Consider the following 16,285-nt stretch of genomic DNA (forward strand, 5'->3'; position numbering starts at 1 on the left):
AAGCGGGGGCTGCGCTTCGCCCCGCTCGGCCTAACGGGGATCAACGAGCGCAGCGCCGGCAACCCGCTCTACTGGCAGATCTCTCCGTTCCTCTCGCTGCACCACCACCACCACCACCACCCGCACTACAACGGCAGCGCCGCCGCGCCCGGGTTTCTGAGCCAGCCGGGCGGCTACGGCTCGCTGCTGCCCGCCGTGGAGCAGCTGAGCAACGGGGAGCTGGGCCGCTCCATGGCCCTGGGTCTGGGGAACGGCTACGGCATGAGCACGTCGCCGGTCGGGCTGCTGTCCGGACAGACGGCACATCACACGGGCTATTTTGTCTCAGGGACCCAGCACGGGGCGCCGGGGGGGCCGCAGCCACCCTGCCCCCCCGGGCCCCCGGGCTTCGGCAGCTCCTCTCCGGGGCAGGCCCTGCTCTCAGACTCCCTCAGGAACAGCTCGCTGTCACCGGCCTTCTCCTCCAGCGGGTTCCCCGGAGTGCTGTCCCATCAAAAGAGGGTCACCTCAAACGCTTTCCTAAACTGATTAAACGGTAATCCTTCCTTTTACAGGTCTCTATAGTATTTAGCCTCTAAATAGATGGTGAATTCTAGTATATTATTGGGTAAATGCAGCAACACCTTCCGTGTTTGACACAAGCCAGCCACCGCACTTCTGGTCCTATATAACACTAGTCATATCATATAGCTAAAAAATCGGCCTAAACATTATTTTTCGTCTATTTTATTCCAATATGGGTGTCAAGGCCTAGGCTATGTCATTACTTAAAGAGAGGGGAGGGAGGGAGAGAAAGGGGAGAGACAGATGCTAGGTCCCCTAGCCTTCCCTATTATTGCCTGATCACAATGTAAAGTCCATGTAAAGTCTCATTTCTGAGATCTTAATTGATGTTACATTGACTATCTTTCAGTTAGGATATGACTGCATTAGGACCGGAAGTGGGGCGGCTGGCTTGTGTCAAACACGGAAGTGTTGCGTCCTGGTAAATAAGTAGGTAGGCTACAGAGGAACTACAGCTGAAACACTAGAAAAACCTCCACTATTACCCATCAACTCAACTAGTTTGTGTTTAATGCATGGAAAAGGGAATAACCAGTTAAGGGATATATACTACTGGTAACTATTTACCACAGTCTATATTTACCTGGTTAAATTACTTAGTAGCCTAATAGGGGACTGTAAAAGGAAAGCGTTACCGAATGAACTGCCCCATCCCCCGCATCACCACCACCTCTCCATGGCACCAGGAGGAGGACGCGCACAAAAGACGTCATGTTAAGGGCAACTAATGGGTAAAATATCAAACATTGATCGCAAAAAAATACCTATAAAGTTAAAAAAATAAAAAAAAATAAAAAAAGAACTCTTTGGCCATATTTTGCCCCGAAGTGCAACGGGTTTATTTTGAATATTATTTTTTGCGTTTCTTGAAAAGGGACAAACTTTGTTACCTGCAGGTTGTAAAACTGTAAACTAGACTTGCCAAAGGTAACACTATAAGTATATTTCAAGCTATTTATATCTTGTACAAAGATTTTCAGTACTTTCTTTGAGTCTTTTATTTATGTTTTGTATTTATTGTGTATACAATGTATTTAAATTCTATTGTCAGTGTATACTCACCAGTATTGAGGGAGGGTTAGGGTATTAAGGAATTAAGACATACCGTGTTAAGAATTATTTATGAGTATTCATTTTGAAAAGAAAAAATAAGACAATCACCTTTTGGGAGGAAAAACGCCTTAAAAGCAAAAACAATCATCAGGGGTTTGAGAGGAAAAAGCCTAAATCATATCTACTCAGGTGGCTGGCTCTAGACCCCGTCATGCCTACCGCGCTCTCTATGACGAGTTTCCTTCCAAAATGATGACATCCAAAAAATATTCCAATTCTGACGAAAAAGTTATACAAGTTTGATCCTTCCTGCAGGTCTGACTTTCAGATATTCAAACCCCCAAACAAGGATATATGTTTTGGAATAGGAACTCTTCATACGCTAAAAACGTAATGGTTATGCAAAACAGGCAGTTAAAATAGTTTTTTTTTATGTTTTCTGTTATAGGGTATTTTGTCGCTCTCTTTTTTTTTCCTTTTTTTTTTTAGCAGGCTGTCGTCTGAGCATGTAGACAATGCGCATGTCAGCTGAGGCCGCACAGGCCCGGCGAGAGACACCTGCAGTGGGCCAGCGGACCCATTTGTCCGCATTTGTAGGCCTCCGTGCGCCTTCCTGCCCTGACAGGGACAGGTCTCGTGCCAAAAATGATTGTTAAAAAGTGATTGCCATCAGATTGCAGATATTTAAACTGGCAAAAAGGGCTCATTTGGTTATAATATCTATAGGGCAGAGAGCATGTCAAATAATGCAGTCATACAAAAGGGATAATTTCTTAACCCATCCGAATCACGTAAAAATATGGGCCTAAGGATATTAGACATATAGGACCAAACATAAACATCGCAAACAGTATTGTTATGACCCAGTGTTATCCCCTAGGCCGGGCATAACAGTATTGCCTATATAAACATACTTTTTATATAGATTTTTATTTTTTACAGATGTGTTTCCAGATTGTCATGGACCTTAAGTGATGTGTAGGAAGCCTATTTGCAAGTGATGGATCCACATGTAACAGCACCTGGCGGCAATCTCTTTTTTTTGGCAGACACATTTTGGCACCGCTTTGCACTATTCCCCCAATACAACAGCCTATTATTATTATTATTATATATATATAGTCTATGCAACGTAATATTTTTGGAAAACAGTCGATAAAGGTTCATTGCCTTCAAGCTGATTACTCGGTGCGTCAGCTGATCTCAGGTCAGTGGTTTCTAAAACGCTAAAATGTCGCCACTGCAAAGGGGGGAAAAAGATCCAGGAGAAAACATGAGGCAGCAGTTTGCACCGAGCCAGACATTTTCTATGCAATATAATATTTCGCAAACCAGCCGATTATATTGGATTTACAAAAAAAACAGCTGAGTGCACAAATGGGAGCACATCCTCTCAATCTGAGCTGCAATGATTAATCTACTAATCAAGTAATTGTCAACTTTATATTTGGCCTAACCTGCAATATTTTGATAATCAATTAATCTGTTTGAGTACGTTTTTTTTTACTATAATTGTAAAAAAAAAATCCTCTGATCCCTTGGTTTCATATCTTCTAAACTGAATATCTTTGGCTTTGGGTTGGACAAACCAAGACATTTGAGGACCTCACCTTGGCTTTCAGAAACATTGATGTCACTTTCAAAATTTTCTGAAACGGCTAATTAATTGAGAAAATAATCGACAGATTAATCAACATTGAAAAATAGTCGCAGGGTGCAGCTGCAGCCCAAACAGCAAAATGAGGTGGAGACTGGAAATGAAGAGTTTCCAAAATTACTTCAGGCCGGAAACCAACAACAACAACAAATTACACCAACTCAAAATGGAAAATGCCTAGCAATTTAATATGAATGCATACAGTAATCAGCCATCTTGAGGCTTCACTCAAACAGCATCAAAATGCTGCAGTTGGATCCAGTTTGATTAGATTTTTTTAAATAAATAGGGCTGCAACTGATTGTTTTCATTATTGATTAATCTGTCGATTATTTTCTCAACCGATTAGTCTTTTTGTCTATAAAATGTTACAAAATCGTACTACAACAACAATAATATTAATATTATTGACTTCGGGCTGACTTCAGGAGAAATTGGAACGTGTATGCAGGCGAGGGAGGAATGGAGATCCATCATTGCCCGAGGAACCCACTCGACCTGATGATGAATAATAATAATAATAATAATAATAATAATAATAATAATAATAATAATAATAATAATAATAATAATAATAATCCGTTTACTGTCATAGACTAAAGAAACCAGAAAATATTCACATTTAAGAAGCTGGAACCAGATAATTTTCGTATTTTTCTAAAGAAAAGCTAAACGATTATTTGGAAGAAAAAAAAGAAAAAAATATTGGAAATTAATTTTCTGGGTTGATTAATTGATGAATCGTTGCAGCTAACATCCAGGTGAGATTTTGTCCCAACAGAGAATTCCTTGACTTTTTTGGAAAACTCTTTTTTCTGAATATAAAACAGTCAATCGATTTAAAACAGCAAACTGAAGCTGGCTGCTGCAGTTTTTCTTTAATTACCATTATTATTATTTCTTTTTAATTACCATTTAATTATTTATTTTCTTTTTTTTTACAGTGAACTCATATAACCTCGATCGAGCAAACAAACTGATGACGACCTTGGACACCCACCCACGCACGCACACACACACACACACACACACACACACACACACACACACACACACACACACACACACACACACACACACACACACACACACACACACACACACACACACACACACACACACACACACACACACACACACACACACACTAGAGCTGGCTTTGGAGCCTCATCCTCCAAATAAATGAAAAATAAATAAAAAACACTCAGACAGACGCTCACCCGGGCCTCTTCATGTCACGGCAGCAATGGACTTTTCTCATGTCACTTTTTCATTTGTTTTTGTACATTTCTGTTGAAGGTTTTTTGCACTTTTGTTGTTAGCTGTATGGAGTCTGTCTGTTTTGTTGCTGTAGGCTATGTTTTCGGAAAAAACTAACTTGATTAAAAGGATGAAATATGAAAAGTTTGGTTTCCCCAATAAGCGTCTTAATGTGGGTTAATGACCGACGAGGTGCAAAGCCTTAACAACAAAGACACGTGACTTCTGTAAATGTGACTCTAAGCCTATACTCACATATTAATGATGTGTTATGATCCTGGGTTTTGAGGGATTTATGGTTTCGCAAGGTGGAAAGTTTCTGTCTCTCTGAATTATATTATAATAAAGCATTCAAACATTAAGGGGGTAAAATGGGGGTATCTGCTCCTATAGCTCCCTTAACATTGGGGGATTTTCCATGAGTCAATTGATAATTGCTGTATAATTTCACACGCTGAAGACGCGATTAATCTGTATTATTTGTAGAAGTTCTATTGCAAGTGACTTTTTACCAGGCTATTATTTTGAGTGCAATGAGTTAGGGTTTTAGCTACATGTTTGTTTGTTTGTTTGTTTATTTATTTATTTATTTATAACTCATACGTTTTAAGAGTGACTTCCTTCTCCTTGTGGACATTTTTTTAATAAGTTTTATGATGTTGTGAGTTTGATCATTAGAATTGACTCTGGAGTAGCCTATAATTTCATGTCTCATGAGCGACTTTTTGTAGTCTTTAGGCTATTTTACAGTAAACAAAGGAGGGACTGGAGCACACTGATAGATTTGCAGATTGTATTAGTGCAGACAGGTATTAGCCTATTAGTGACATTTTAGTGAAATTAGCAGTTTCAATTCAACAACAATACGTTCTAAATTGAACCCCAGCTCAGATCCTGTTGCAGTGTTTGCTATTATAGGAGTAGGACATCTCCGAAAACACCACAGCAGACAGGACTGACAATTCCGTGAAAACCGCAGTGCGACTTTATAGCTTTATTACTCATACTCGCTAGTCGCTAAAATTATGTTCATTCTCCAAGAAGTTTTATGAGAGATTTCCCAGGATATTTAGGGTCTTTATACGAGTGATGACTCTTGAATTTTTTCAGTGACTTAATTTCTAATCGTGTATTATTTCAGGAGTGTGACGCAGGTTGGTTAGTCTGATTATTTTGGGCCCAAATCTTTATTTTTACCCAAAATCTTTTTCATCCAGCTAATTAGGTTATTGGTTATTGTCAGCAACTTTGGGCCTAATGAGTTCATAGTGAGGTTATTGTATGCTATGTATGGTATTTGTAATCTGATTTAGGTATAGGCTACTACTACTCAACAACTTGTAAGCTAATTTTAATTTCTTGGTTTCGCGGTTGGGCTAAGATTATCTCGCTCATCTGTGTTGCAGAATGCAGATAGCCTACATTTCAAAGGCTACTCGCCATTGCAGATTGGTCTTGTGATCTTGAACGGTCTTTGAAATTACGGTGCTGCTAACATTTATAATTTTACCTACATAGCCTATTTCTAAAGAAACTTCTCAACTTTCCTTCCAGACATTACAGCGCTCACTATCGAACCCTGCTGATCGCTGGTCGCATACACCCGGCCTGTTTCCGGCCTAGAGCCCACCCTAGACAGGAAACAAGTTGCGGAAATAGCTCGTTCACTTGAGAATCAGACACAACGAATAACAAAATAAAATGGCAAACAACAAAACAAAACATGGACGTACCGAAGTTTTTGAAGAAGTTCTTGTAGAAACATTGCGGATTCACAATCTCACATATTTTAAGCCAATAGCCTACAGAAGCTTTGCATCAGACAATCGAGGAAAGAGACGTTCTCGTATGTCTACCAACTGGTTTTGGGAAAAGCTTATGTAGCCTTAACGCTGTTGTTCCAGGCTCTAGCTTACGTAACCTCGCCGCGTCAAGCTAACGGCAACAAAGATATTTTTTTGGCGCACTTATTTCCGGTATTGTTTCCGGTTTCCTTGGTTTACGCCCCCATGACAAAAAGCGGAGTAAAGGGTGCCCAGACTAGCTCCCCAGCAAAAACACAGAAGAAGACGCTTGCCATTTTCGGGGTGCGGGCAACCGAAGAGTTGACGAGTTTGTTTAGAAATATAGCTATTAAAAAATATATATATTAGCAGCGCTGAGCTGTCAATGCCAACCGTCCAAGGTCACACGACCCTTCTGCAATGGTGAGTAGCCTACCTTTGAAATGTCTCTGTGACACTTGTGAGCTGTTAGCCAAGCTAGACTTCCAGTGTTGTTGCTCACGTCATGGGCAGCACGGGGATCCAGAAGCGGGGGAAACTCCCCATTCAAAACAATCTGGGGCAGTACAATCAAGGTTTAGCCACACAATTAACACTTCTAGCTGGAGCGACGCCAACTGTACGTGATCCAGCAACTGTGGAGGTGCATTCGGTAAGTCTAGGCATTTTGAGATGTCCTGTTTAGCGTAGCAACCGTTAAGATAGCGATAGCTCGTTGCTAACGTTAGTTGTGGACACAACCTAGCGTGCTGGTCCACGGATGCTAATCTGATTGGGAACTGTTAGTTCTGAATACATTATAGAAACAGACCATTCCTGGGAAGCGACGAGATGAGGAAGTGAGAACTCCGTCAGAACGAACGGGGTTGCTATATTTTCGACAAATTAATCCAGAATCATGTTTTATGGACCAGAGACACACGTTTTTAAGAGGTTACAGCTGCACAAATTGGGACCTTTAAATGTTCAATATTCCTCTTCATATTTGCATTTTTTTTTTTTTTTTTTTTTTTTTTTTTTTTTGCTATTTTAGGTTCATGCTAAGATAGTTTTCCCAGTGTGACAGAGTTTGCAGTGTTGTCTCCAGTGGCCAAACCCTCCGGCTTTCCTCTGATGACACGGAAGTCAAGTGAAAAGCTGTAGTTCCTCGAATGGCCACTTGGGGGTTGGGGGCAGTAGGCATTCCCCCTAAAATGTCCAACTTTGTAACAGGATTAAATCTTTCCAGTCAGGGGCAAAACACGGGTTTGGTCTATATAGCTAATTTCACCTTTTCATAACGACTGTAGAGGGGCAATTTTTTGTATAATTCACCCCTTTGGAGAAAAATAGATGATATAAAAGGGGGTGATTGACAGATCGCCTGTCCAGTGATCGTGCAGCTTGCCGATCACGGACCAATAGCAGGCGGAGCTGCGGGTCTGGGAAACCCCCATCTCACGTGGGCTGTAGGCTATAAGGACTCAACCCATTCCCTCCCACTCTGCTGACGAAAAATCAAGATGGCGACGGCCAACAAATCAACTCCAAACGGGAGACCAAAATCAATGGGATAGCTCTGTCCATATTTTTAGGTCAGTGGTTGTCTCGCACACCTGCAAGCAGAGCACGAGACCTGAGATAAATTGTGATTGATTGTTCAGATGGTTGAGGGGTTGGGGCGTAATAGATTGACGTGACTTGAGAATGAGAATAAAATGTCGATTAATTCTGCTCACAATGTTTTTGTAGTTGTTGTTTTATTCTTTTTAAAGCAGCTACGAGCAAGATTTTCGATTGTTATTAAACAGTATAATTATAATATTGATGCATCACATCTTACCTATAATAGTAGCTGAGACCAAAGCCGTGTGAATCGGAGATGGCTCTCTTGATGATTATAGAGTCTGTGTCTGTCTACCAGCGGGCGGGATAAACCCGGAAGTGAAACGAAACGGTTTACGGCAGCTGCCTGCCTTCAACCGTTTCGCTCTGCCTAGCAACAGACCATAAACACGGAGAACGCCATGCAGGGGCTTGCTACTCCCGCGAACATCTCTCGTTATATTCTAACAGTTTCTTTGGAAGTAATTTTGTTATTTTGTGGTTATGGCCGAAGTGGCTGCCGCAAACCGTTTCATTTCACTTCCTGGTCTGCCCCGGCCGCAGACAGACTAATCGTCAAGAAGACAACACTTTACTCTCGGGGTTCAAGCGAGACTACTCGGCATGGTCTCGTCTACTATTAGAGGTAAGATGTGATGCATCGATATTAAATTTAGACTGTTTAATAACAATCGAAAATCTTGCTCGTAGCTGCTTTAAGTAAGACTTAAAAGAGCCACAACTACCCATAAAGGTAGCTAGAGCCTCAGGTTGAGTATTACTGGTTTAGTGAATGGAAATCCTTGGTGGTGTAATAGAAAACCATCTACTGAATCCAAACGTCATCACCTCTCATTACTGTGCCTCTGCAGCTTTAAGAGAAGCGTTGGGGAATTTAGGTCAGTGTGGCGCATGAGTCCAGCCACTTGTTTTGTCAGCTGGGGCAGCACGGCGGGGCGGGGCAGGGGGGGATCCGTGTGATGTAATGTGGGCCTGCCTGCCTGCCTGGGCTCGAGCTCGGGAAATGTTCCAGGGAGGGCCGGTGGGCACGTGATGTCATCACCCCAAAAAACCCTGACCCAAGACTGGTCCCACAACACACCAGCACGAACCAGTACACTGTCTGGAGATCAGAATGAGAGGCTGGTTTGTCTGATTACATGTTAATTAACTTTTGACTAAACAAACAGCGCAGGGGTGCGATAATATAGTTTGTTCTCTCTTGACATTTTCACAACACAACGGGTCAGCTCCACAGTGACTGAGAGTAGCCTACTGTCTGTCCTTGCCTTGTTGTCGTGAATGTGCGCTGACTGGAGTTTGTATAAGCACCGTGATTGGCCCGAAGGTCCAAACAGCACCCAGGCGGGAAACCACAGGCCATCGCACAAAGTGACACCTCACTCCGGCCGGGAAATTAGAGGCCATCGCACAAAGTGACACCTCACTCCGGCCGGGAAATTAGAGGCCATCGCATAAAGTGTCACCTCACTCCGGCCGGGAAATTAGAGGCCATCGCATAAAGTGTCACCTCACTCCGGCCGGGAAACTAGAGGCCATCGCACAAAGTGACACCTCACTCCGGCCGGGAAACTAGAGGCCATCGCATAAAGTGACACCTCACTCCGGCCGGGAAACTAGAGGCCATCGCACAAAGTGACACCTCACTCCGGCCGGGAAACTAGAGGCCATCGCACAAAGTGACACCTCACTCCGGCCGGGAAACTAGAGGCCATCGCACAAAGTGACACCTCACTCCGGCCGGGAAACTAGAGGCCATCGCACAAAGTGACACCTCACTCCGGCCGGGAAACTAGAGGCCATCGCACAAAGTGACACCTCACTCCGGCCGGGAAACTAGAGGCCATCGCACAAAGTGACACCTCACTCCGGCCGGGAAACTAGAGGCCATCGCACAAAGTGACACCTCACTACGGCCGGGAAACTAGAGGCCATCGCACAAAGTGACACCTCACTCCGGCCGGGAAACTAGAGGCCATCGCACAAAGTGACACCTCACTACGGCCGGGAAACTAGAGGCCATCGCACAAAGTGACACCTCACTCCGGCCGGGAAACTAGAGGCCATCGCACAAAGTGACACCTCACTACGGCCGGGAAACTAGAGGCCATCGCACAAAGTGACACCTCACTCCGGCCGGGAAACTAGAGGCCATCGCACAAAGTGACACCTCACTCTGGCCGGGAAACTAGAGGCCATCGCATAAAGTGACACCTCACTACGGCCGGGAAACTAGAGGCCATCGCACAAAGTGACACCTCACTCCAGCTGGGAAACTAGAGGCCATCGCATAAAGTGACACCTCACTCCGGCCGGGAAACTAGAGGCCATCGCATAAAGTGACACCTCACTCCGGCCGGGAAACTAGAGGCCATCGCACAAAGTGATACCTCACTCCGGCCGGGAAACTAGAGGCCATCGCACAAAGTGACACCTTACTACGGCCGGGAAACTAGAGGCCATTGCATAAAGTGACACCTCACTCCGGCCGGGAACTAGAGGCCATCGCATAAAGTGACACCTCACTCCGGCCGGGAAACTAGAGGCCATCGCACAAAGTGACACCTCACTCTGGCCGGGAAACTAGAGGCCATCGCATAAAGTGACACCTCACTCCGGCCGGGAAACTAGAGGCCATCGCACAAAGTGACACCTCACTCCGGCCGGGAAACTAGAGGCCATCGCATAAAGTGACACCTCACTCCGGCCGGGAAACTAGAGGCCATCGCATAAAGTGACACCTCACTCCGGCCGGGAAACTAGAGGCCATCGCATAAAGTGACACCTCACTCCGGCCGGGAAACTAGAGGCCATCGCACAAAGTGACACCTCACTCCGGCCGGGAAACTAGAGGCCATCGCATAAAGTGACACCTCACTCCGGCCGGGAAACTAGAGGCCATCGCATAAAGTGACACCTCACTCCGGCCGGGAAACTAGAGGCCATCGCATAAAGTGACACCTCACTCCGGCCGGGAAACTAGAGGCCATCGCACAAAGTGATACCTCACTCCGGCCGGGAAACTAGAGGCCATCGCACAAAGTGACACCTCACTACGGCCGGGAAACTAGAGGCCATCGCACAAAGTGACACCTCACTCCGGCCGGGAAACTAGAGGCCATCGCATAAAGTGACACCTCACTCCGGCCGGGAAAACTAGAGGCCATCGCATAAAGTGACACCTCACTCTGGCCGGGAAACTAGAGGCCATCGCATAAAGTGACACCTCACTCCGGCCGGGAAACTAGACGCCTTCGCACAAAGTGACACCTCACTCTGGCCGGGAAACTAGACGCCATCGCATAAAGTGACACCTCACTCCGGCCGGGAAACTAGAGGCCATCGCACAAAGTGACACCTCACTCCGGCCTGGAAATTAGAGGCCATCGCATCATCACATAAATCATCTCTGATGATATGACCCAGATATCTTACTTTGTCTTACTTTGCTTGGTCTGCCAAAAATAATCTAGGGAAATGCAGCTTCTGACCCTCCTTAGTTTTTGCAATCATGGCTACACTCTTTTTAGAGTTAAACTTGATGTCATATTGCACAGCACACCATGGTTTGAACATAAGCAGTTCCTGTAAGCCAGCACTAACTGTATACGGAGACAGGACAACTAAATCAGATGATTATTAAGACTATTATACATCCAGTCTTACACTCTTTTAGCTTCTTAGAAAGATCATCTATGTATAAATTGAAGAGATGGTGACAATATCCCACCTTGTCGGACCCCATTAGTCACTAGAAAGGGTGCAGAAATTCACTCTTAGCCCATCTAGCATGCATAGTTTGATGTGAATACCAAAAATGCAAGATCCTTATCAAATATGGAGGGACCCCTCGCTCTCGTAGTTTAACAAACAGTTTACTATGATTTATCCTGTCAAATACTTTGGACGCGTCTAGGAAGCACATAAACATTCTAGTGTTATGTCTTTTATACTTACTAACAACTTCTTTTATATACACAAATCTGTGCCGTGCTTATGTTTAAAACCAAATGGATTGTCAGTGGTAATGATGTATTCTTGAAGCCTATCCAACATAATTCTTTCTAATACTTTGGAAAGTATGCTAGCCAAGGTAATGGGTCTGTCATTTTCTATGCTGGATATTGTGCCAGTTTTGCCTTTTTATTTCTCCTGGATGGAATGGAATCAAATCACACATCTCCTCTATCATATTACAAATTCAAATGATGCCACAACAACAACAATAACTGGGCCAGTAAAGCTAAAGTGTGTGAATCTATGGGACTATAGAAAACTAAACAAATGAAAAATCTGAGATAGAGAGGTTGTTTTACTGTGTTGTGGAGACAAGTGTACTGTCTGTTGTAGTGTAAAATGTTCTAAAACTGGTGTGAATACTAAAATCATGAATGTTGCGCAGCATTAAAGAGGCAGGGAGATGAGGTGGTGACATGTGAGAGTGAAAAGGAGCAAATATTGATGGAAGACTGAATAATGACATCAGTGTAATCCTAATGTTAACTTAAAACGAGATATTCCTCTAAATCTGGCTTCAAAAAAGGCCAAATCCCTTGTAGCACCCCCTACTCAAAAATCGTTCCCTGCGGATGGATGAAACTGAGCAGTACCACACACTCACACATCTCGACAGATATGACGTTTACATAAACGAAGCAGCAAACTTTGTATCAAAATACTCGTGATGTTAAGATTAGCTACATATGGAGTCAAACGGTGGCTGTAAACTTTAAGCATTACTCAAAACTAAAATGAATGTTAACGTTACCACAATGGTTTTATTTTGAAACAGCTCAAGCGGATGACCTACTTAATGCTCTCACATGAAACAACAGTCACACTTGATGCTCGCTGTTAAGCCTCTGTTTGTGTGCCCTCATGTCAGGTATTCCCCCCCATATTTAGTTTGATGGGGACAGTTTCAGAGATCAAAACATGTGCCTGCAGACATCCACAGTGTCCTCCACACTCAGCCTTCTGCCTGACTGAGCCAGAGAGCCTTCAGGAGCCCAACACATCAACCGCATGAAAAACAAACCCCCCAGTAGAAGCGGGCTTAGGGCACACTACTCAAGGGTGTGGAGAGAGAGAGAGAGAGAGAGAGAGAGAGAGAGAGAGAGAGAGAGAGAGAGAGAGAGAGAGAGAGAGAGAGAGAGAGAGAGAGAGAGAGAGAGAGAGAGAGAGAGAGAGAGAGAGAGAGAGAGAGAGAGAGAGAGAGAGAGAGAGAGAGAGAGAATTGACAGCCATGGTGTGTGTCACAGAGATCCAGAGTTTATTTGGATGAACTAAACGTTAGCCAACCTGACATGTTTTCAGATGTTTGCATGATATCTTCTGAAAAAGTTATGCAGCCTATTTTTTTTTTTTTTTTTACATGAGATTCATTGCCCTGAACCTTTTCACATGACAAACATGCGTTCAATCGTCACATACTCACATTGTGTTCAGATCTCTTTCACCCCATTTGCACCTGCTTTTTAAATGCGACCGCCGACCATTATGCGTAACTTATCCGGATACAGGTCACATTTAAAAAACAGGTGTACATGGGGTGATAGATAAATTGGCAGATGTTTCAAACAGGCCACCCCCACAAAGTGCAGTACAAGTGATGTTTTCCACTGTCTCTATTGGCAAAACGAGAGAGAGAGGGAAAAAATATATATCGCTGGTTCCTTTTTCTTGTGTTCTGATTTATGTGAAAAGGATATGGGTAAATCATCTGCTGTTGCCTTTTCACCAAAGAACTGCATTATCATTGATATAGCATTCTACAACAATCATTCAAATGTTTATTTTCTGGAAATCACAAAATGTTAATAAAGCTATCAAACTTATGTTCAAGAGAGGAGTTGTCCAAAAGGCCAGCTGTTTTCCAGCAGTCTAGCTCCCCTAATGGCCATTCTTGTCCCTCAGATTATGGACCTTTTTCACAGCAAAGTTGGAAACCCGCATTCATGTTTTACTTGCACCAGTGTTTACCCTGCCCTTTCGATACAAAATGGCCAGGCCTATTTACTTAGGCTATTTAACGCTTAATTGGTTAACCTCCTTTGTTGGGGAAGTGTTAGGCATTCATCGCCCCACTTCTCTGGCCCATCACTGCGCTCAATGTTCGGGACTTTGGACTTCAGCTAATTTGTTACTCGTTTCCTGTTCAGTTTGCCTTCTTCAGGAGTGGATATACTGTATATGTCCACATGGCTTGAAGTTTGATGGTGTGTGTGTGTGTGTGTGTGTGTGTGTGTGTGTAACTAAATGTAAGTGAAAGCTGTTGAGTATATTTCTAAGAATGTGTTATGTTCTGTTTATCCCTTTGGCAATGAATAATATCCTTTTGAAGAACATATGTGTAGAGGCTAATTAGCATAGCATGTTAGCATTAGCGATTAGCCTGAGCAATTTGTCTCTTTTGACTTTGACATTGCGGTCATGTAGTTCATTTAGTTAATTTGGCCAGTTAGCAATTAGCCTAGCCATTAGCCTTATTAGCCCTGTGCCAAAACTAAATGGATGATGTGCTCATGCTTCCCCCCCCCCCTCTGTTAGAACCTTGAAATCTTGAGCTTATCTTTGGATAATCAAAAGTGGTTGCCATTTTTATGATTTGGTCAGAATTTCTCTGGAATAAATCTTTATGTGACTGGACATTAATACATTCTAAGAGGACTATATTGATCTAATGAATCAAACATGAATGATCCTGCTGCTGTTTGACAACAATGAAAAGGTAATGACATATTATTTCCACCAAATATGCTCATCAAAATGTCTGTGCAGAGTTTGACACTAGAAGGCTATTTCCACAATCATCTGCTGAAAGTGGAAAGTTTCTCTGAGCTCACTGAAAAGGTCGTTTTCAACAAGCAAGATTTGTGACATCACGAATGTCACAAAAAGCGTGGTCCTGACCAAGATTTGACGAGTTGGGAGTGAGAATGGCTCATTTCTGCAGTGAGCTTCTGGATTTAAAGTTGCACAGGAAAAGAGGAGGAGGAAGAGTGTGTTTTGGTAATCCTCAGATGTGGCAGCGAAGTGTGTGTGTGTGTGTGTGTGTGTGTGTGTGTGTGTGTGTGTGTGTGTGTGTGTGTGTGTGTGTGTGTGTGTGTGTGTGTGTGTGTGTGGAGGTTATTCTGGTCTCCGGGCTTTATGAGGGTCTAATCTACCTCAGAGTGGAGTGTAAAGGGTGCCGGCCTCTCCGCTGACCCCTGCTCCTCTGAACAAAGTCCTTTACAGGCCGCTAACTGTTAGCCGCTAAAACACACTTCCTCTCTGCTAATCCACAGCCTGCAGGGCTCCCCGGCCGCACGGCCAAACACCACCGAGGAAGAGCAGGTGATATGGCAAGCTGTTTGAACATTCCACTATCCGGAATTAACATTACAGATATCAACAACGTCAATTTGACTAGTCGTAATTACATTGTGACTATAGTCAGAATTTTATTTAAAGATATCTATAAAATTCTTCCTATAGTGAAAAAGAATATTAGCCTATGACATTCAATTCAAGATATCAAAAAAGGACAATGGAGATATCTATTCGGTTCAAGTATACATACTACTGCATGCGCTGGGACGCGTCATCAGTGATGTTAACTGGGGTCGTGGGGTGTTTCGGGTCTGACAACATCATACACCCTCGCCCAGTAGACCCAGCCGAGGCCGATTACGACCCCGACCCGCGTCCCAGAAGCAGCCGCTCACGGATCAGCCTTCCTACTCTGTCTGCAACGTTGCCCGCAGAAGGGTTGATCACGCCCAATCCGCTGCAATAGAGTTTAGTGCTACACCACAGTATTGTGAGACCTTCGGTGCATGGAGGTCTAAGGCCCTGTGGGGTGATTCCAGGCCGGGCACCTCCTTCGTCTCACCAGAACCTCATGTGGCAAAAGGCAATCCTACCATGCCGTACCATGGGCAGGGAGGATGCCTCAAGGAGGCCTGTGCGCTGCACGTCATACACCTGCGACGAGCACCTCGCTCTAGCCGGAAGGACCCCAGGCCGCGCCGATGTTTACGCAGATTTTCAGGAGGCTGATCCGTAGCGTTTGTGGATTTCTCCCTCACGAGAGAGCCAGGCTGGGGTGCTAAAACCCATCCCGTACCGGATGCCGTCTCTCCGACCGTCAACTGTCTCTCCAGCTTGTCACCAAACTATACTTGGTTGTCACCTAGTCTATTCCCAAGTGTCACTGGCCAGGGGGAGCCAGGGGTTTCGGTTCAAGTATACATACTACTGCATGCGCTGGGACGCGTCATCAGTGATGTTAACTGGGGTCGTGGGGTGTTTCGGGTCTGTCAACATCATACACCCTCGCCCAGTAGACCCAGCCGAGGCCGATTACGACCCCGACCCGCGT

General features: G+C 44.2%; 1 protein-coding gene across 1 annotated transcript in view; it reads left to right on the forward strand.

Moving 5' to 3' along the window:
- Positions 1–528, forward strand: part of LOC310788787 (uncharacterized protein) — a gene marked incomplete at both ends in the record, with an annotated part of 2,500 nt that extends 1,972 nt beyond the window's left edge. Inside the window, one exon of the mRNA XM_083650361.1 lies at positions 1–528. This exon is cut by the window's left edge and continues 410 nt beyond it. Within this exon, the coding sequence (XP_083506487.1) occupies positions 1–528 (528 nt within the window).
- Between the last annotated feature and the right edge of the window lie 15,757 nt (positions 529–16,285).

The sequence above is a fragment of the Poromitra crassiceps genome (genome assembly GCF_964638095.1).
Source record: "Poromitra crassiceps genome assembly, chromosome: 14".
In the NCBI taxonomy this organism is placed as follows: domain Eukaryota; kingdom Metazoa; phylum Chordata; class Actinopteri; order Beryciformes; family Melamphaidae; genus Poromitra; species Poromitra crassiceps.